Below are 23,702 nucleotides of genomic sequence, written 5' to 3' on the forward strand. Positions count from 1 at the left end.
GCTATGTGGACCCATACTGTATTTTAGTCCTTGTCTCTCCACTCTTTTGCATTCAGGTCACCCATGATAACTATATCTCCACCTGTGCTGTTCTCTTTGAGCTTGTCCTCAAACTCTAGCTTTTCCACTTCTTTGCAGTCAGTTTGCAACATTGTACTATATTCAGTGTTTTGCTGTCATTCATTTGCAGTTTAATTGACATGAGTCTGTCGCTGATATTGTTCACCTCCATTAGCCTTTCCTTAATCCTGTGATCTCTAATGATGGCTACACCTTTCCTCGCTACATCATCCCCAGACCAATATAGGTAATAGCCTACTCATAACTCTCTACACCCATTTCCTTTCCATTTTGATTCACTCAATCCAAGTATGCTTATTTTTCTGTCCTTTAAGATGTCCTTGCACTCAATTTTTCCTGACAATATCATAATATTGAGTGTGGATAGTTTGTCGTCATCAGCTGATTTTGTTGGTTGCAGATACCACCACGTCCAGGCTAATTAGTTTCGAGGCTTCTTTGTCTATTAAAGGCAATAAAATTAAGCTGCCAATCTGCCAAACCTGTCGCAGCCATATAGATGTGGTAGCTCTTATTTAATGGTGAAGCTTCCTCACAATGTCACAATCTATCAATCTTATGCTGATTTGCTAGTCACCACTGAATAAGCAGGTGGCACTGCTGTAGTTCTTTTATGTTGTGGATAAATCCAAGTTTTTAAATATAATTTGGTATCCTGAAAACTTGTCAGGCAGCACAACTGTTCTGCTGAGAAGTCCCAGTAACTAATCATAGTTCCTTAAATTTATCAACCTTAATTTCCTATGTTTTCCTGTATTCAAGAATAATAATGATAGCAATTTTGAAAAACATTCAGTTGGAAAATGAAACCAACCTTAGGTCCCAAATCTTAATCTATCACTCACCAACACTTTTTTTTTAATCTAAAATATAACTTCCTTTTGAGCAACACTCCCTAAAACCTTTAATTTTATTAGTGCACTAATTTAGCTAGCATATAGCTGGTGCCATCAGTGCCACATAATACTAAAATTTAATAAACAAATGCAAAACACATGAGATATTTAGTAATAAAAAAGTGTTAAAAATATTTAATAAACTAGTTAGTTTCAGCATAACATTTTTTTTTGTTAAGTTTAATCTTCATCTGAATAAACATTTTGGTCATTTAGTTCTTCTTGTGCATTACTTATTGATTGCAAATGTAAATATTGAAAACTGTTTTTCTCAAGAAACAGCGGTGCCTCCGTAGCCAGGTGGGAAGGAGCAGCAGTGCGTAGCACACGCTTCTTGATTAGACTGGGGTTAGAGCCAATCACTACCAAATAAGGAGGATGCAGAAAGGTCAAGGAATGACCAGTGCATATCCCGGAACAATATGGCCTTAGTTGCTAATGCTCCTAAAAACCAAATAACAAGAAACAGCAGAACTGTTTTAAATGCTGTGCATCCTTATATTTGGTCACTTTAAGATCAACATGCGTTCCTTTTAGCTGATTACACTTTAAGGTATACCTGATCTTTTTTGATGTTACAACTGATTAATGATATCAGCTAAAATAAGATTCCCAATGGTACCGAAACATTGAACATTGGCCATCCCTTTTTGATTGTTAATATTTTTTAACAACTTTGTAGTAGTATGTGACAATTTATATAAATTGGCTTGAAACTCTAGTTTTCAAGCATCTATCAGAGCACTTTGAGGACCATAATTCTCTAGTCCTCTGATCCTGAAACAAGGAAGAATGGTATCTAGTATTTACTTAAATAATGGACTGTGACACGTCCGTTCCCTGTGCCTTTCACGTGCACAGTGAGTCAGAGTTATGTATACACCTTAAAATTCATGTTTTGTGAATCTGATAACAAATTTAAATGTCTTAATCTAACAGCAGAATTTTTTGGCTTCTATTTAAAAAAAAAAAAAAATATTAGCATATGCATATAATGTAAGAAAGCAAGCTTATGCAGCATTAGCCAAAAAAAAAAAAAAAAACTGCTCCCATTTCACCCCTCCATTCGTTCCAAATACCTGTCCAGCTCAGCCTTAAATTTATTTAGGCTATCAACTGCCACAACAAGAGATGGAAGTCTTCCACCAATCAACTACCTACTGGCTAAAGGCAAACTTCCGCACATCTATCCTACATCTACATTTCCTCAATTTGAATTTATGCCCTCTCAGGTGATTATTCTGAGCAAGAGAGAATCCCATCAGTATTGAGCATGCTTAAACCATTCAAGGCTTTATACACCTCAATCAGATCACCTTGTATGTGCCTAGTCTCCAGACACTGTAATTTGCAAAACTTAAGCCTTTCTTCATAAGAGCAACCCTTTGTTCCATTCACTAATCTTGTTGTCCTTCTCTGTACTCGTTCCAACAGCTCTACATCCTTCTTAAAATGAAGCCTCCAGACCTGTATACAGTACTCTAGGTGTGGCCTGACCATTGCCTTATACAAGGGGATAATCACCTCCTTATCCCTGCTAGAAAAATTCCTATATATCATTGACAATACACCATGAGCTACTCTTTCAGACCATCTGCACTGCTCAGAAAACTTCATATCTGCCTGCACAATTACACCCCAGGTCCTTTTTGTTCTCTACCACTGTCAGTGTAGTACCACAGAGTTGATACATCACTCTGGGGTTACTGCTTCCCACATGTAGTACTTTACATTTGTCAATGTTAAACTTTATTTGCCACCTCTCAGCCCATCTCAACTTTTTTAGATCCTATTGCAGCAGCATACTGTCATTAGTGTCCTTAACAACCTTGCCAACCTTCGTATCATCTGCAAACTTGGACATTAAGCTTGATCTACCATCATCAATGTAATTTATAAGTACAGAAAACAACAATGGACCCAACTTCCAATCCCAGTTTGTTCAGGCAAATCTCCAATTTGCCTCCAATCCCATGCTGCTTCAACTTGTTCAGAAATCTCCATGTGCAACAGTATCAAAAGCCTTTCTAAGATCCAAATATATGATATCAAAGTTATTCCCTGCATCCAGTTCCTTTGTGACCACATCATAGTATCCAATCAAATTGGCCAGGCAAGACTTTCCCTTTAAAAAAAAAAACCCATGCTGTGTTCGAGCTATAACTGAAGTCTTGTCTAGATGATCCTGCAGTGCTTCTTTAACCAGTACCTCCATTAATTTTCCTAGAACAGAAGTTAAACTAACAAGTCTATAATTACTTGTCACCCTTTGATCCTCCTTTGTGAATTGGGGTCACATTTGCACATCTCCAGTCCATGAGTACCTCCCCTGAGTCCAAAGAAGCTCTCATAATTATGGATAACGGTTTGCTTACTTCCTTTGCTACCTCATTTAATATAACTGTATTTAATAACTTGAACGTTTCTTACTAAAGTACAATGTGTTAGATGAAGAGATTCAAAGAATGAGATATACTGTGATGCGTGCGAACGCTGCATTTTTATTTGCCATGAGCTGAATGCTAGAACTGGTTGTTCTATGAACTAAGTCTGATTCAGTTACTGTACAGTTGATGTGGCATTATCATATAGTCTTCTGGAGAAAGTGTTCCGGTACTTTTATTTTATTTTTTTTATTATTATTTTTTTAAGCAATACACCTCGGCACTCGCTATCTATAATGTTAGATGGCTCTGTGTCACCCAGCTTTACAACTAATGCTGGACTTTCTCTAATTAGTCTGCTACATACTGCTTACCAGTTAAATAAACCTTGCTCTGCATGAAGAGCAACACTTTCTTGAATATTCACTTTCAATTCTTTACACATTCATCTACAGGTGATCTTCTGATGGAAAGAAGGAAAAAAAATATACTTACCTTGGCCACAAAGCCCAGTACTGGCTTTTATTAGTTGAACCCATCCCTGGCTCAGGCCAGGGATGGGTTCACCATCCCTAAAAATGTCCAAAGTGGCATGCATACAAATTTTTTGGGCACACTGAATTTGGAGTCCTAAAAAAAATTTCAAACTTCGAAACATCACTCCAGGAATCCACCTGGAGTTGTGACCTGCACATTCTCTCTGCCAGGCATGTAGTGACATCCCACCATTCAGTAAATAGCTGTATTCATGCACTGATCTGTTTGAAGTCTGAGTGGTGAGACGTACTGATAAAAGTGTGATTAAATGTATTGAATATTGCCTTCTGAGGGGTATGTGAGTATAGGTCTTTAAAAGATTAAGCCAATTTTGGCACGCACGCTTAAAGGTTTGCCACTCCTGGCCTAAGCTAAGCATTCTTTTGGATAGTCTGTCAGAGAAGGATCATTAATTAACCTTATTTGGAGTCATTTATGTTTTTCATGTGTATACCCCAATTAGCATGTGTTGTGTATGAGATGTTGCAATAAAGTTTCTGGACTGCAATAAAATGAACACAAAGTGAAGGAGTTCAAAAATGGATGGTTTTATAATTATTCGAAGTAATCGCCACCCCTATCACTGGATGCACTATTTCCACTGTTCTAAAACTTTTTGAAAAGTCAGTGAAGGTATCCAAAGAGATATTCGATTTTGTGGTTTTTTCTTTGTCCTCAGCATCCTGAAATCTTTCCTTTGAGTGCAATTTTCCCATTGGGAATGGGGAAGAAGTCTGCTGGTGATACAGCATGAGAGTAGGGTGGATAGTTGAACTGTACAATGCCACGTTACACCAGAAATTTCTTCACAACAATGCAGAATATGCAGGGGCATTGTTGTGCAATAAGAACTAGCTGCCTCTCTTAATTCTGGCTTTGCCTGGGAATTGCTCTTCAGTGATCTTTGAAGTACATAGAATGGAACATTGACTCTCTCCCTTTCAGGTACATATTTGTGAATCGCACCCTGTTTGTCATATTTGTCATATAATTTACTAATGCTAATGATTGGCATAGTAGCCTTGATCCTGGACTTCTGCAAATGCAACTTTGTGGACCTAGGTGATGTTTTTTTTTTATTACTGTAAATTTTTTTTATTACTGTAAATTTTTTTTTTTTTTTAGGTTCACATTACTGCTGACATACATTTTATTTATTTTTCTAAGGTCTTGCAAGTATAATATAATGAGTTTTTTCCCTTGCTTTATATATATATATATATATATATATATAACCTTCTTTGCACAGATTTTTTTTCTTTCCTTGTTAAACTACAAGTAATACTCCTAATATTTCTTTTAGGATAGAAGGACTTCACACCACCATGGTCAATTCCAAACCTGGAATCCTGGGAATCCTGAAGCTTCTGATTGGAACTGTTTTTCCTTCTTTGGTAATGGATGAGAAGGTTGCTTCAAAATTATATCCTTTGACAGATCTTGGGAAGTTTCTACTTCGTGAATCAGGTTACATGCACATCCAAGCAACCAAGCCTGACACTGTTGGTAAGTTTTAGGAATATATTATGTTTGCCATTTTGGAAAATGTTTAAAAGTATGCTGTATTGTATTCCTTGTGGTATAGTAGCCATTTAACTTGCCATCAAGAGCTGAGTTAGCTGGTTTAGGTTTCAGATGTGCTACTGTATTCCTATATTCTTCTTTTTTCAACCTGCAAACAGATACTGGCCTTAAAATATACACATTTTGCAGACATAAAACACTATCTCTTGGTCTTAGCAGTAATTCAAAATAAAGAGCATTCACTGCTTTTTCTTTGGAAGGTGCTAGCTAGAGGTTTCTGGACTGGACAATAAATAATTTTGACTTTTGTTAGTTATGTGTTGGCACATTGAAAGGGACAAAGTAGTCTCCTCCAGAGTTCATATATTGATCCTGGTGCTTCTCTTATTGTTTCAAGCATCTCTTGTACTCCTGTTTCATGATGCTGTCCAATGCTTTCTGCAATTCAGCTTAAATTCCTGTGATGTCTTTGAGTGGTAATCCTTTTAATTGGATTTTCATATTGGGAACAGGAAGACTACAGGGACCAGATGAGGTGAATAGGGAGGATGTTGGGACCCATGCAATTTGTTTTTTGCTAAAAACTGCTAACAGACAAAGCAATATGGACTGGTGCGTTATTGTGACACAGAAGCCAATTTTGAGTTTGCCATCTATCTAGACTTTTTCTCATCACGTCATCTCTCAAATATCTTAGGACCTCAATATAGAATGAGTGATTTATAGTTTGGCCTGGAACTCTTGATGAATAATTCTCTCTTTGTTAAAGAAAGCAATCAGCATGTTCTTGACATATGATCAGACCTGCCTTGATATTTTTGAAGAGGGAGATGACTTTTCCACTGGGAGGACTGTGGCTTTGTTTCTGGGTTGTAACCATGACCTGGCTTTCATCCCCTGTTTATGACCTTGAAAAGAATTTTCTGCTCTTTCTGTCCTGTGCTTGCAGTTCCCTGCACACAGAAAGGTTGTTCTTTTCCTGTTTGTTACTAAGCAAATGGTGCACAATTTTGCAGCAATCCACCTAATGTTTAAATTTTCATTTAAAATGCATTACTGTGTACCATAAAATAAGCTTAGAATGTTACAAATATTGTTAACCATATACTACTATTTATCTCCATGAAGGACTTGATGTACTGTTATCATTTTTGTCATAGAACTTGACAATGGATAACCCGAATGCTCCACAAAGTTTGGCCATCTTGGAAATGCAAATACCACGGAAAAGTTTGTTATACATATAGCATCAACAAACACTTGTTTAAGCACTTTGTAAGTCAAAAGCTGTTTTCCAAGTTTATGACAAAATTTGCTGTTCCTTAATGTCTGCCATCTTACTTGGCTACAAAAATCACAAGACACTCAACAGAAACATACTTAAACACTGCTTACACTAAAGCACAGCATTCTTATTGGTTTGAAACTTGCCACATTAACATGCAGTGAATTAGTTCAGTGGTATATAATGGTGCACCTGCTTTACTACATGCAGCTAGTCTGGATACCTTTGGCTTGCACCTTGTATGGTTATGACTTTTTTTTAAGAGTTTTGGTGTGAAGAAAGTTTTGGCTTATAAATGTGCATATTTTTTCCCCCTCCTTTATAGGTACTGCCCTGACTGATTCTCCAGTAGGACTGGCAGCATACATTCTTGAAAAGTTTGCAACATGGACAGATCCATCTGGAGTGAATCTTCCCGATGGTGGCCTTACAAAAAAGTTTAGTCTAGATGATTTGCTAACAAATGTTATGATGTACTGGGTATCTAACAGCATTACATCAAGCATGAGGTTTTATAAGGAAAATTTATGTGGACAAATCGATAATTATAATGTAGACAGGTAAGTTAAGCCGAGACCAATTACCATCTTACTTTTACAAGATGTCATTATATAAATAATAATATCAACTTTGATAAGAGTTAATTCCCTATAATCCTTTTATTTCCCTTTTTCTCCCCACTTTAACTGTGCATTAGTTTTGCCATTCAAATGTTTGCTGTTAATCCCCTTTTCAAATTACTTAGTTTTAAAAAATATTTTTTATTTCATATATAAATCATTTAATATAAAAAAAATGAGATGCATAAATGAGACCATGCAGATTTGAAGGCTTTTTGTGCAGGTATCAAGCTTGTGAATGTTATTGTTTGCAGTTCTCAGGTTCAGCAAGTCTTCCCTCCCCTACCTGTATCTGTCAGTGTTCAAAATTTTAGTTGCAATCATTTTTTGTTTAAAAGAAATTAAAGGTAATTGTGTTAATTTTACATAATTTGATGTCCTTGTGTAGCTTCATATGGTAAATCCAAATACAGTGTCAGAATATGATTTCAAGCTCTGGAACATAAAATCAGGGGACCACCACTTATTTCTAATTTAATATTTCAGAATTTATCTGATTTTGGTTCTCTTTCTGTAGGATGCAATAGACATCTGGCAACCTGCCTCTCAATAGATTTGGAGAGGTAGGAGGTTGCCAGTTGAAAGATAATAGTACAAGAGTTGTAACTCTTGGTGACAGCCTTAAATGTGTCAAAAAGGGCCATTTTCAAGAATATGGAAACATCAGGAGAGGTGTATTGAAAGAAAATTCAAGGCCAGCCAAGAGTTACAATATTTCATATTTACTACTATATGAACTTAACTGCATGATTCGAAAGGGAGATAAAGCTAGACAGCACACTTGATCACATAGTGGCCAGAGTCCATGATTTGCATTTCCCTCACCTTCTCCTAGGGGAATTCATCCAACTTGATGCAGACAATATCATCTCTGGAGCCAAGACCATGTTCTCTTTACAGATGACTCAATATTCAATCTTGAAAATAATTCTTGATTCCTTTTAAAAAGCTTCCATAAGTCCTGAATTTAACTTTTGTGGCTGATAAATGCTGTTCCAGTTAGTTGACAGATTACTTCAAAGTGCAGATATTCTTTTTATGGAGTGGCAGTCAGATCCTCAGACACTTACTCCTCACGATTTAGTAGCTCCTCTTGTAGAGGAGTGGGATATGTTACCAAAAGGCTTTATCATTAAACCATTTAAAAGCAAGAGAGCTCATTACTAGAATACTTTGCTGGTAGGATTGAGCTCATGTGCTCTATTAAACACTTGGATTATGCTGGAGTAATCCTCACTTTGGGAAAGTCATGATATAGTGGTTATGATTCATGAAAATGGAGGCACATTTCTTTTCAACATGTGGTGTTCAATATCATAATAAAAATGTGATAGAATTCACATTTACAAGTACATATTTTTCTTGATATGGTTAGAACTTAAGTTTTCACCTTGTCAGTGAAAATGTAACTATAAGCAGCCAAGATGTTATTTGGAAATGCATTTGGATCAGAGGAAATAACTGGTATGGTGAGTGGAGTATAGAGAATTTTATCTTAGGCCTTGTTGAGAGATCTGCTAGTGGCACATGCTGCATACACAAGGAGTCATCCTTCATTACACTATAGTAGCTGTGCTCTTTGCTACTCATTTAGAGAGAGAGGTCTGAGTTTGAGTCCTGTTGAAAACTGGAACAATCCTTAAAGGCCTCTTCAGTCAGGGTTGTAGTTGGCTAATCTTGGTATGCTGGAGGGCCCAAGAAACTTAAAGGGAAAAAGAAATCCAAAGAAGAAAAAATTAGTCAAGAAACACTTGTTATGATGAACCAAAGGTGACAAATGAAGAGCAAGATAAACACTGACAAGGAGAAAATTGAGTATACTGAGTTATGCAAAGCCATTAGAAAGAGACTCAGAGAGGACATAAGATTTAACACAAGAAAAGTAGAGCAAGCATTTAGAGAAAACAAAGGACTTAAATCAGCAGCCATGAGCAGTAATACAGAAAGACAAATGAAACTGAAGAATAGTAATGGTGTACTTATAAATAGCAGAGAAGGCATAATTCAAATAGCAGAAGACTACTATAGAGAATTATACAAGGAGCGAGGGAATGATGCCAGCAGTGGGGAAGATGGATTGCAAATTAACAACACCTACGACATACCCGATATTCTTCCTGATGAGGTAGAACATGCATTGAAGAATCAAAGCTCTGGAGGAAGATGAAGTTATTGTAGAGTTGTTAAAATTGGGAGGAAGAGGCATAACACAAAAACTGGCAAGGCTCTTCACAAAATGTATTAGAAAAGGTGTGACGTCTAAGCAGTGGAATAATGCAATCATAGTTTTGCTGCATAAGAAAGGAGATAAATTAGAAATTATAGACCAATTAGCTTGTTATCCCATTTACAAGTTGTTCACAAGGGTCATTACTAACAGATTAGAAAGAATACTTGATGAAAATCAACTGAAAGAGCAAGCTGGCTTTAGGACAGAATTCTCAACTATGGATCACCTTCACATAATATCACAGCTAATGGAGAAAGCAAATGAATATAAAACACCATTATGCCTGGCATTTGTGGATTATGAAAAATCATTTCACTCCATATGGCAATGTTTTGGGCACTAGAAAGACAAGGCATAGATACCCCATATATTATGATTTTGAAGAAAATATATGAGAACGCTACCTTCTTTATTAGACTAGACAAAGACAGTACCAAATTTAAATTCGAGAAAGGAGTTCGACAAGGAGACACATCTCCATCTGTTTACTGCTGCCCTTGAGGAAGCTTTTAGAAGATTAGACTGGTTGCACAAAGGAGTCAATGTGAAGGAGAGTTAGAGACAAATCAAAGAATTAGAGAAACATCATCTTAATCAGTTAGTAAGGATTTGGACTAAAGATGAATATGGCTAAAACAAAAGTAATGATTAACAAGTATGCCACAGAAAGGGACATGATTGAAGGAGCAGTAATTGAAAAGGTGGAGTCATATAATTATCTAGGACAAGTTATTAGTTTTATAATGATAAATGGCTGGAAGTCAAGAGAAGAATAAATTTTGGATGAATAACATTCAGGAAATAGTCACATACTGAAGAGCAATATCCCACTTTGTCTGAAACGTAAAATAATGAACCAATGTATACTCCCCACCATGACTTATGGAAGTGAAACTTGGGCACTTGCCAAAAGAATGGAAGAGAAGCTGAGAACTACACAGCGAAGAATGGAACAAATTATATTGGGAATCAGACTGTTAGATAAGAAGAGAAACACATGGATTAGACAGTGAACTCAAGAAAAGGACATTCTTATGAAAACTAACTAAAATGGTCTTGGGCAGGACATATAGCTCGAAGACATTAGCATTAGAAGAGGCATATGATGCAAGAAAGCAAGCTTATGCAGCATCAGCCAAAAAAAAAACTTGCACTTTGCCTCTCCGTTCGTTCGAAATACCTGTCCAGCTGAGCCTTAAATTTATTTAGGCTATCAACTTCCACAACAAGGAATGGAAGTCTGTTCCAACTACCTGCTGGCTAAAGGCAAATTTCCGCACATCTATCCTACATCTGTCTTTCCTCAATTTGAATTTATGCCCTCTCAGGTGATTATTCTGAGCAAGAGGCAGAATCCCATCAGCATTGAGCATGCTCAAACCATTCAAGGCTATATACACCTATCAGATCACCTCGTCAGTGCATAGTCTCCAGACACTGTAATTTGCAAAACTTAAACCTTTCTTCATAAGAGCAACCCTTTGTTCCATTCACTAATCTTGTTGCTCTTCTCTGTACTTGTTCCAGCAGCTCTACATCATTCTTAAAATGAGTCCTCCAGACCTGTATACAGTACTCAAGGTGTGGCCTGACCATTGTCTTATACAAGGGAATAATCATCTCCTTATCCCTGCTAGAAAAATTCCTGTAGCTCATTGATAAGACACCATGAGCTACTCTTGCAGCCCATCTGCACTGCTCAGAAAACTTAATATCTGCCTGCACAATTACTCCCAGGTCCTTTTCGTTCTCTACCACTGTCAGTGTGGTTTCCCATATGTAGTACTTAACATTTGTCAATGTTAAACTTCATTTGCCACCTCTCAGCCCATCTGCTCAACCTTTCCAGATCCTGTTGCAGCAGCATAGCATCCGTAGTGTCCTTAACAACCCTGCCAACCTTTGTATCATCTGCAAACTTGGACATTAAGTTTGATATACCATCATCAGTATTATTTATAAATACAGAAAAGAATAATGGATCCAACACTGAACCCTGAGGGACTCCACTAATAACATTAGTCCACGATGAGCAGTGTCCATTGATTACCACTCTGTCTTCTCCCTCTCAACCACCCCATTATCCATAGCAGCAATTTGCCTCCAATGCCACACTGCTCTATTTGTGCAGCAGTCTTCCATGTGCAACAGTATCAAAAGCCTTTCTGAGATCCAAGTATATAATATCAAAGTTATTCCCCACATCCAGTTCTTTTGTGACTGCATCATAGTATCCAATCAAATTGGTCAGGCAAGACTTCCCCTTAACCAAACCATGCTGTGTCTGAGCTATAACTGAAGTCTTGTCTAGATGATCCTGCAGTGCTTCTTTAACCAGTGCCTCCATTAATTTTCCTGGAACAGAAGTTAAACTCACAGGTCTATAATTACTTGTCAGCCTTTGATCCTCCTTTGTGAATTTGGGTCACATTTGCACATCTCCAGTCTATGGGTACCTCCCCTCATTCCAAGGAAGCTCTCATAATTATGGCTAAGGGTTTGCTTATTTCCTTTGCTGCCTCCTTTAATATAACTGGATAGATCTCATCCACCCCAGGTGATGGCATGATGATAGATGGACTAAGAAAATAACAGAATGGTACCCAAGAGGAGCTAGAAGAAAACCTGGAAGACAATGGTGGAGATGGATAGATAATTCATGAGTTTGTGGGTAGTAAATGGATGGCCATTGCACAAAACAGAAGGAACTGGAAAGTTGCTGGAAAGGCCTTTATTCTGCTGTGGATTGAAAATGGATGATGATGAATCTTGGTAATGGGAGTAGGGTTTCTCATGAGTTATTCTGGATTTTTCAGCCCAAACAACATGCATATTATCATGTTAATAAACATATACAGTTGAACTTGCTCACACAGTGCAATATAGCATTTAGATGCTAATGCACTTTCTAAATAACAGAATTCATGAGTATTCTTTTAAAACAGTTTGAGTCTCAATTAGATGCCTATTATGCATGGTTAGCTTTGTTATCATGATTTTATATAGACCATTTCAGTTGTTCAATGTTGTGTGGTAAGCAAAGTTGTGGCGGGGGGATTTTATAGAAATTTCAGAGGATTTTATAGAAATCTGCAAGAATATTGCTATATTTTGTGATACCTCTTGAATTCAAACAATTGGTGGTGTGAACTGTGTGCTTGTCTGGATTAATCCACTATGGTTTTCCATATTGTAAGACAAATAATAGGTTATTTATCTATATACAGTATATTGATCAAAACTGAATTCTGTGTTAAAGATTACTGATTTCATTTAGTACCACTATTTACTCTAAACTTAATTTAGTTTGTTTATTATTTTTTTTTAGGTATTGCTTTTTTCCCCATTACAGATGAATGATGCAGTGCAATTACATGACTGCAGCTGGAGTGAAACTTCCCATTCACCACTTTCATTTTAATATTAGCTCTTTTTTATTGTCAAGTGCTTTTGTTTGCCATTATTTCTTCAATGAAGCAAGATTATGGCCTTACACTATACATAAATCGATAGAAATTGGGCACATTCTTACATATTACTGAAATTATTTTTAGCTGTATGGTTGGTTGAGAATTATAGAGACCCACTGACTAATTGTTATTACTGCAATGAAACCTTGGTGTTTTTTTTAACAATTGCTGGTTTTGTTTTTCATGAATGTTTTATTGGTCCTTGTGCTTTCCTACATCATTTGCCACTGCTAATGCTAAAATCTTTTAAGAATAATATTAAATTTACCTTAAATGACATTTTGATGTCTATCCTACTTTTAATTCTTCAGTAATGTCTGAAACATTTTTTTGTGTGCGTTTCATTGGTTGCTTTCTGTATCCTTCATTTTTCATGTGTTTGCTTTAGGTCAGACCATCTTGACATACAGTTTACAATAAAGCATATCAAGAACTCAGTGTTGTAGTGGAGGGTATTTGCTGTAACCCTCTGGATTTATTTAGATGAATAGTGTATACCTTCTGGTTTTTCAAAGGCTTGAAAAAACATTATAAAAATTTAATTTCATTGACTAACAGTTTTTCATATGTTGATCACCAAAATACACAATATGTTGAAAAATTGCTTGTTTTATTCTATTTTATATAATTTTTCATACGCTGTATTTATAAAACAGTAGAAAACAGACAGCCTCCTTTCACTTTGAAAGGCTTGGCTTAGGGGATTTTCCTCCTAATTCCTATGAATAGCCTGTCCTTAGTGATATTCAAATCATAAATAGATATTAAGCATGGTTAATATAAAAATATTTTGTTAATATTATAATAATAATAATATCACTTGTTTTAGAGGTACCATTAGGTTGAGAACCGAAAATTACTATCTATGTGATAAATGTTTCATTTAATTGTAAATTAGTAAATATTCATGTGTGTATTTTAATGTTTCAAAATATCTTGCAGGCTTCCAGTGAAAGTCCCAAGTGCAATAGCAGCATTTCCACATGAAATACTGATGTTTCCTAAGTTCTTTGTTGAACAACAAATGAGAAACCTTGTGCAGTTTACACACATGGATCGAGGTGGACATTTTGCAGCAATGGAAGAGCCTGCTTTACTGGCAGAAGACATTCGTTTATTTGTGAAAACTGTTGAAAATATGAAGAAAACAAAATCTGTGTAAATAGCAAACATTCAGTTATTTTAATGTGGCTGTTTTCTCATGTAAATGATCATTCTTAACATCCTGTCTTATGTGGAACAGTTTAACTATTGGTCAGTTCAAAAGAATAAATGAAATGTCATGTTTCTGGGGTTTAGTTCTTTTGGATTTAATTAGATATTAAGGATCTTTGTTCATTGAATTAGACCTTTGGAGCCTTTAAAAGAGGATCCTAACCTCTTTTGCATCAAGAAATAGTTTAGTATAATATGTACTTGTTACATATTATTACTAATATGTAACAAGTACATATTATGTACCAATTTAGATAGTAGAGTACAAGGTGTGGCTATTAAATAGACTGTGCACACAGCCATTACACACCAAGCACAAACTGTTGACACACCGAACCTTTCCCTAGTTGTCACAAGTCATGTTCCCACATGCTGATTTGCTTTGCATTAAGATAGGTTTTTGTTACCTTGTGTTTTTGCAGTTTGCAACAAAAGATTCGAACAACAAATCAATCTCAGATTTTTATCAAAACTAAAGAAAACGCCAATTGAAAGTTATGAGTTGGTCTGCCACGTTTATGGAGAAGATACTATGTCCAGAATTTGCATGTTTGAATGGCATAAAGTATTTTTAGAAGGAAATTAGATTAGACATTGATTAGAAGTGATCATTGTTTAAGAACTAGAATAGTTGTATCAGAATTTAATATGGACAAAGAATTTTTTTTTTTTTTTTAACTGATAATTTGGGCATAAGAAAAGTGTGTGTGCCAAGATTAAAGATCAAAGAATGAGATTACTCAAAGTTTGAAGATTTTTTGGAAAAAAATTAAAGGAGATCCAGACTGAGTATTTTAATTACTTTTGACAAGAGTTGGCTATTCTGGTACAACCCAGAAATTAAAAGACAGTCAATACAATGGAAGACCCCCCCCTCCCCAAAAAAAGCAAGAATGTTAAAACCAGAAATGGAAACCATGCTTCTTGTTTTTGTTGATATTAAAGGAATTGTAAAGCAGTTAAACAGTCCAAACTAGATTTTGAGCAGGCTAAGAGTAGAAAACTTTCTTCTTGCCCTGATGGTAGCAGAGCATTCTGGTCTCTTGCCAAAGCTATTGGCTTCAACTTTTGCTCATCTCTGCTCCCACCTCTGTCAAAACCAGATGGTTCTGGTTTCACTTTGGCCAAGGATAAAGCTAACCTGCTAGCATACCATTTTCCTTCCAACTCTTGTATTAATGATTAACGCTAGTGTCCCCCAAGGTTCAGTTCGTTCCCCCACTCTTTTCCTCTTGTATATTAATGACCTTCCATTAAATGGAAATCCTGTCCATAGTTTTGTTGATGATAGCACATTGCTTTCCATTTTGAGAAACCTTGCCATGCTCAATCAGCTTCAACTTCTCAAATATCTGCTACCAATTTCTTAAATGCTGATCTCAGAGTAATTCTCCAGTGGGGCAAAGAACTTGGTTGATTTCAATCCTTCTAAAACTCAATCTTGTCTTATATCTCTCAAAAAGGATTCTTCTGCTCCTATGCTTATCTTTGGTGATGCTCCGATTTCTAGGCCAAATGATATCTCTTTTGGGGATTACCCTGACTTGTAATCTCTCTCTTGGCACAAGCACATTAAAAATTTCTTCCTCTGCATCTAAAAAGCTTGGTCTTCTCTTTTGATCTCGGCATTACTTTTCTTCCAAACAGCTGTTCACTCTGTACAAATTGCAAATCTGCCCTACCATGGAATATTGTGCCCTCATCTGGAGCGGTGCCCCCAAAACCTTCAGGCTCCTTGATTCCATTCAGAAGAGGGCAGTTAAGTTAATGACTCCTCTCTAACAGTCTCTCCACTCGTCTCATAGACAGAGAGTGGAGAGACTCTGTTAGAGAGACTTACTGTTTCTGTTGCATGCCTTTTCTACAGATACTTCCATGGACATTTTTCTTCTGAATTGGCGTCTATAATTCCTGCTCTCTTTCAGAACAGTCGGAACATGTACCGCCAACATCCATTTACTGTCCAGCTTCATACTTGCAGAACCAACTTTTCATCTTCCTTGTTTATTCGTTTAACTGCTGTGTTTTGGAACAACCTTCCTTCATACGTATTTCCTGAACATTACAGTCCACAGAAGCTAGTCTAATGTCAATAAATATCTTTCATCTTTTCAACCTACTCAGATTCAAGAACTGTACTAAGTACTATAGGTTCCAATACCTCTTGTTTGGGGTTTTCATATTAAAAAAAAATTTAGGGCTGAACATATTGCACCAAATCTGACTGTCAGTCAAGCATACTACATCAAAATTCTGACAAGATTATGTGGAAGGATGGTTGGATGTTCCAGCACTCAGCTTGCTAGTTTCTGGCCAAAAAAAACCAAATTCCTGTGTGTGAACATGCAGCCTATTCACCAGACGTAGTCCCTTGTGACTCTTTCTCTTCCCTAAACTGAAAATTGTGCTTATAGGGAAACAGTTTTTTCAGTCCATTGAAGAAATTAAAAAAAAAAAAGTGTGTACCCATGAATGTTTTATTTTATGTGAAAACTTCTTTGATAAAAATCAAAACTGTTTAAATTTTTAATCAAACAGCTAGAACTCAAGTTATGAATGATGTAGCATCCTATGCTCACACCCACTACTTACTCTACTGAATCAACATTAGTGACTGAGTTAGCATCATTTTCATCTCGCATTTTTGTTACCAATCAGTTTTACATCAGTCTGAAATATTTAATATGAATGATGTAACTTATGTTCATGCCTGCTACTTGCTCTACCGAATCAACATTAGTGACAGAGTTAGACGGCATGTGCCACAACCTGGGGAAACTTGGAAAGGGGATCCTGGATGGCTGGGCTCCTCAAGGGGATCCTTGAGGGGCCCAGCTTTAATACACCACTTCAGCCCCTGCTTCGACAAGATGGGAGGTCCTGGACCGGCTCAACTGGGATCAATCGGTGGGTGGTTTTTACTGCTAGGGTCAACTGCGTTCCAATAAGTCTTACCTCCCTTTGGTCCTGGGATGGGATCAAGGCTTATTGGAAATGTGGGTATGACGCTCCTGAGCGAACTTGGCATCCCATTCGTGTATGCAGTTTCTGCTAGTTCACAAGTGGGCATTGCCTTGTAGGGCTCAGTGGTGGGTGAGGTTTTAGGGCATCTGAAATTTTTATCTTACTCATGAGTAATTTAAATCCCTGTTTTTCTTCTGGGGCCCCTACCTAACCAATGTCATGACACTGATAATGCCAAATCAAAAAAACCCAGAACTGAGGAGAGACCACCATCAGTGACACTGCTTCTCCTTATTCTCCATTTTCCCAAGTGACGGGAAAATGTCGCCCTTCATCAAGAAAGGATTAGAAGGATCTCCAAAATCTGTCAAAAGGCTATGTTCTGGAGACATTTTAGTTGAGGCTGCAAGTCAAAAACATGCTTCTGAAAGCCACATCAATTGAGGGGGGGGGAATACCCATCATTGTTACTGCCCATAAAACTCTGAACTCCTCGTGTGGTAATTTCAGAGTGGGGACCTTCATATCTCTGAAGAAATCTGCTCTGAGAGACCGACTGTCAAGTGAATATTGAGTTCTCATCCTAACATTCAACACCCCGCCAACTTCCATCAAGGCAGGCTACCTAAACTGCCCAGTGAAGATCTACATCCCAAACTCAGGTGTTTTAAATGCCAAAAGTATGGCCACTCCCAAACAGCTGGTTCAGGCTACCCCTGCCTGAGCTTGCTGTGGTACTAAAGATCACAAGAGCAAGGAATGTTTAGCTTCTAAGCCAAATTTTATGAAATGCCAAGGGATGCACCCTGCACACTCTTGAGCATGCCACCAGTGGAAGGACAAAAAAGACATAAAATAACAACAGAGGAACATATCCTATCAAGAGGCCAGAAAATGCATTCAACCAGTAAATAGCACCAAGCCCTCATATGCCCAGATAGCTTCTGGGAATAGTACAATCGGGACTCAGACTGATGACAGTTCCACCAAGGGAATCATTTACTCTCATTGTGTGCTATTTATTAAGTTTGCAAAAGTCAACCCAAATATTAATTCAGCTGCCACTCCTATATCCGTACCTCCTAATGCTCCACTTCCAAAACAGTGCTAAAGAAATTGGAACAGCCACCTATAATCCAAGAAACAATGGATGTGGAAGATAAGGAGGTACAGGATGTCTGTCCTGCAACTCTGCAGAAGAAGAAATGGATACAGGCTAACGGCCAATCTTCCCTAAGAAAGAGAAATCCAGAACTGAGAAAACAAGGCCCTCAGCCCTTCAGAAGCCACCAGACGGACCCAATAAATCTAAATAATGGGTACATTTAAATTTCTACAGTGGAATTATTTGTTATGGATTTCGTAGAAATAGTAATGACATCAAGGCTCTCCTGAGAAAGCACAGGCCAACTTGCTTTTGCTTACAGCAGACGTATTTTAAGGCAAATGAGGATCCTTACTTGCATAACTTCAGTTATTCACAGATCCATTTGGGGATGGACCCGCTCACGGAGGAGTCTCCATCCTTGTGGCTAACTGCACTGCCTTCCAAGCTATGCCACGTTCAACCAACCTAGAGGCTGTAGCAGTTTGTCTTACAGTAGTGGTCCTCTTAACAGTTTGTTCCATCTACAGTATTTGCCACCTGTGAACGACATCCCCCAGGTAGACCTTGATGATCTCGTTAAGCAACTGCCACTCCCTTTTCTATTATAGGATTTCAATGGAAATGTTCTGTGGGGTAGTTTTTACCTCAATAGAAGAGCTTGGATTATCGAGCAATTGCTTCAAAATAATGATCTGGCCCTTCTAAATTTGGGATCTAATACATTTTTCCACATTGCTGCCCATACCTTTACGGCCATTGATCTTTCCATCTGCTCAGCTTCCCTCCTATGTGTATACATGGGAGATTGAAGAAAACCTTTATGGCAGTAATCACTTCCCCGTGTTATCCACCATTTATAATGGGAGACAATGTCAGCAGTCTAGGATACCACGGTGGAAGATCGATCACACAGACTGGGATGCCTTTAGACATCTGGTCACATTTAATACTACTGCGGTCAGGCAGGAGGCAGTAAAACATATCACAGAAAGTATTGTCTAAGCAGTGGCAGTTGCAGTCCCAAGGACATCGACAAGATTTCCACGTTTTCCAAAACTGTGGTGGAATGAAGAATGCACAACAGCTAGGGAGGCTCAAAACAACGCGAGAGGAATATTTCTGAGATAATTTAATAGCCTTCAAATGTGTCCGTGCCAAAGCACGTTACATCAGCCGTCAGAGCCTAAAGGAATCTTCCCTCGCATCGTTTGCCAAATCCATCTGAGACAAGGTCCGGAAAATTAAGGGTAAATACGCATCACACCATCGATCCTTGAACATGACGTGCATTGCAGGCCTAATTGCAAACACTCTTGGGGAGATGTTTGCTCAAGTGTCTTTGGAAACATTGTACCCCCCCCAGAGTTCCTGGTCCTCAAACAAAGATGAGAAAAAAAGCAGCTCAAAACTGTCTTCAAACGGCAGTGAGGAATACAATCGGCCTTGTACACAATGGGAGATGAAAGTGGCGCTTTCCCTATCTAAGGCAAGTGCTGTTGGGCTAGATAACATCTATTATGAGACGAATAAACATCTTTCCTCAGAATTCATGGATCTCTTGCTCTGTCTCTATAATAGAATCTATGCTGAAGAGCACTTTATGGACTCATGGCATACGGCAACCATCATTGCCTTTCCGAAACTGGAAAGGATCCAAAAGTACCAAAAAATTACCGTCGTATTGCCCTGACCAGCTGCTTGTGCAAAATCCTGGAAACAATGGTCAACGCTCGCCTTATGTAGTATTTAGAAGCTAATGTTCTTCTTTCCAGGACTGTGGCTTCCGAAGGAACAGGTCACCACTTGACCATTTAATACGACTGGAAACATCTGTATGTGATGCTTTTGTGAAACGTGAGCACCTGGTGTCAGTTTTTTTTGACAGGGAAAAAGCATATGACACGGCTTGGAGATACGGAATCTTAAAAGACATAACATTGGTCTTAGGGGACACGTTGCCCTCTTTATTAAAAACTTCTTCTCTAACCGGTCTTTTCAAGTTCTTGTAGAATCCACTCTCTTTCGGCCATTTTGCCAAAAAGAGGGAATTCCACAAGGATCAGTTCTAAGTTACGCTTTTTGCCATCAAAGTAAACTATTACTGAATAACTTCCAACTGTAAACAGTGCCCTCTTTGTAGATGACTACCATCTTTTTTCGCAGTCATACAATGAGTCATCGAAAGACAATTGCAGCATGCCATTAATCGCATGCTGCAATTGTCTTTCGCATCAACCCTTGGGCAATGGTTAATGGTTTCAGGTTCTCTCCACAGAAGACTGTCTGCGTACACTTTTGTCGCAAACAGAATCTTCACCCTGAATGGGAACTTAAACTCGGACAAAATATCATTCGAGTAGCACCGAAGACAAAATTCTTGGTACTCTTATTTGATAAGAAGTTAACATTTCTACCACATATCCGTCAACTATGGACCAAGTGCGCAAAGGGATTGAACCTACGTGCGATCTCCTCCAATAAATGGGGAGAAGACCATTGCACCTTACTCAAACTATATCGTGCACTTGTCCGTTCTAAATTAGATTACGGGTCCCAAGTGTACGCAGCAGCAAGAAATTGTGTACTACGATGGCTAGATCCAGTTCATCATCAAGCCATCTATCTGCGTTGCTACTGAAGCTTTCAGAACATCTCCTATCCAGAGTTAATCAAAGTAGGTGAACTGCCTCTGTCCCTGTGACAAAAGCAATTGTTTCTAAAATATACTTTTAAACTGAAATCCTTGCCAGACAACCCTATGTGGCCATGTGTTTTTGAGCCACTATGGGAAACTCTACAACGCCTGTCACACTACCAATCGTCCCTTTGGTATCCGGGTCCAAGAGCTGCTCAGAGAGCTTAATATCACGGTAAACAATGTTGCTGAAATACCAAAGCAACTTCTTTCAACCTGGAAGATTTGATGGAGAAATCGCCTTCCACCATGCGATTTCTCTATCAAAAATTAGAGTAAGGCCACCACGCTTTCTTCTGTTTACTAACAACTCTGTACTGCTCACCGAGCCAAATACTTTGATTTCTTGCTTGTCTTCACTGATGGCTCGAAGTCCGCGTTATCTCTCGGATCTGCTGTCGGTTTTGCAGATAGTACTATATCTGGAAAGATTCCCCAAGAATGCAGCATATATACAGCTGAGTTGTATGCTATAGTTAGCCTTGGACCATATTGAAACTCAACTACCCAAGGTGCATGGTATACTGACTCATTAAGTATACTACAGGCTTTATCTGGGATTGCGTATGATCCTCACCCATTTCTGACCCATATCCAGCAGAGGTTACATTCTCTTTCTGAGCATTCCTTTGACATCTGTTTCTGCTGGATCCACAGCCACATTGGGATCAAGGGTAATGAATCGGCTGACACTGCTGCCAGATTACCGCAGTCCCACAACAACAGCGGCCTGTTAGTCCCTTATACAGACTACAGGCAGCTAATACACTCTACATCACTCTCCCAATGGCAACAATCTAGGCTTGAGCAGATCATTAACAAGCTATATTAGATAAAGCCTGTTATCCAACATTGGCAGTCGTGTCTGCGCAGGAACTGTAGAGAGGAAGTTGTTCTAGTTCGCCTCTGCATAGGACATAGTCATCTTACGCGTGCATTCTTGAGGGCAGATGACTTTCCTATCTGTGAGGATTGTGACACCTTTTTAACCATTCGTTATATTTTAACCGAATATCCACGATATAGACAGCAAAGTTTTATGTATTTTAACGTTTTTACCCATCTGTTTGAGTCTTATACACTCAGTCAGATTTTATCTGACTATGTGTCAGCTGTTTTTGGGTTTTTAAAATCAATAAACCTTTTTGCTTGTATTTAAATATCTTTATATTAGTTTACCTCGTACATATTTATATTTTTATACATATTGACATAGTGATCAATATATATAAATTTTTTTTCTATCAATTTTTTACTGTTATCTTGTATGGGACATGGTTTTGGTGCATTATAGCCCTAGTTGCTGATGCACCATTAAAACCCAAACAACCAACCTTTAGGAAGTGAAGTCATTTCAGTCTCGAATTTTTGTGACCATTCAGTTTTACTTCAGTCCGAAAAATTTAGTAGGTACCGCCAAATTTTTTTTTTCACATTAAAAAAAAAAAAAAAAAAAAAACCACTGAAGTGTTAAAAGGACTTGCACAAAATGACTTCCAGAAGTGTTTGTTTGGAAGAAACGGGGAATTGTGTGCGTGTCTAGTGGCAATTACTTTGAAGAGGACTTGTAAGGTACGAAATAATTCTTTACACTTATTTCATTGCAACAGTCTAATTATTTAATAGTTACACCTTGTATTATAGAGCTAGTGGGGGTTTAAGCATAAAGGGAATAGGTGGTTACTTATCTTAGGGATCTTAAAATTATTGTAAGACAGAATGTGTGTAATACTCTTGATGTCGAGATGCCCACATGCAGTATCTCGCATTTGTCAGTGTTAAACTTCACCTGCCATTTCTCAGCCCATCTGTCTAATTTTTTTAGATCTTGTTTCAGTAGCTTACCTTTACTGCCATTAACTACCCTGCCCACTTTTGTATCATCTGCAAACTTACATTAATCCTGATATAACTTCATCACTATCATTAACAAATATTAAAAACAATGGGCCCAGCACTGAACCCTGGGACTCCCCTTATAACAGTCCACGAAGAGCATTTAGAATTGGTAACCATTCTGTCTTTTTCCGCTCAACCATGCCTTTATCTATGGTAGTAACTTGTCCTTAATGCCACATTACTCCAGTTAATCTATTATCAGTGTGTGTGTGGTATTTTTTATTACTAACCAAAAAAAAGTAGATACAGTACCCTTCTACAGAAAAGCTAGGGGAATTTATATAAAATAAAAACCCCAATAACACATGAAAGAGGCAGTAAACTTCAACAAAGGAATAAAACAAAGATGTAAAAACATTGGTTGAAACGGGAGATAAGATTTTCTAAAGTTAAACGTTTTATCAAAATACTTATGTCAAAAGTGAATCTAAAATACTTTTTCTGTACACTGTCACAAAACCGAATGTCAGGGTCAATATCGGAATGAGTGACTAACTTGACCAGGATACTGATGAATGAACAATCACATGTTTATTCTATGAGCTTTTAATTAGACTGGAGGGATGGAGTGGCCTTGGGTGGAATTCACTACTGAAGTGAATTCTGCCTTTATTTTTGATGGAATAAATTGGGGTCTCCCGTCTCTAGGCCTCATTTTACGAAGGATATAACGTTGCTAGAACGAGTTCAGAGAAGGGCAACAAGGTCGGTGAGGGGAACGAATGGGTCCTTAACAAGAAGGGCTTATGTTTTGCAAATTGCATCGTTTGGAGACTAGGCGCCTGCGAGGTGAT

The 23,702-nt window shown here is 37.8% G+C and overlaps 1 protein-coding gene across 2 annotated transcripts in view; it reads left to right on the forward strand.

The window, feature by feature from the left end:
• Positions 1–14,316, forward strand: part of LOC150084336 (epoxide hydrolase 1-like) — a 148,834-nt gene extending 134,518 nt beyond the window's left edge. For both annotated transcript variants that reach the window (XM_090375978.1, XM_090375977.1), the window contains exons 6-8: positions 5,202–5,404; positions 7,033–7,267; positions 13,970–14,316. In XM_090375978.1, the coding sequence (XP_090232104.1) occupies positions 5,202–5,404; positions 7,033–7,267; positions 13,970–14,189 (658 nt within the window). In that variant the 3' untranslated portion in view covers positions 14,190–14,316. The remainder of the gene's footprint in view (positions 1–5,201; positions 5,405–7,032; positions 7,268–13,969) is intronic.
• Positions 14,317–23,702: the final 9,386 nt, after the last annotated feature.

The sequence above is a fragment of the Mastigoproctus giganteus genome, chromosome 6, assembly GCF_048544385.1.
Source record: "Mastigoproctus giganteus isolate SK-2022 chromosome 6, ASM4854438v1, whole genome shotgun sequence".
Taxonomy (NCBI): domain Eukaryota; kingdom Metazoa; phylum Arthropoda; class Arachnida; order Uropygi; family Thelyphonidae; genus Mastigoproctus; species Mastigoproctus giganteus.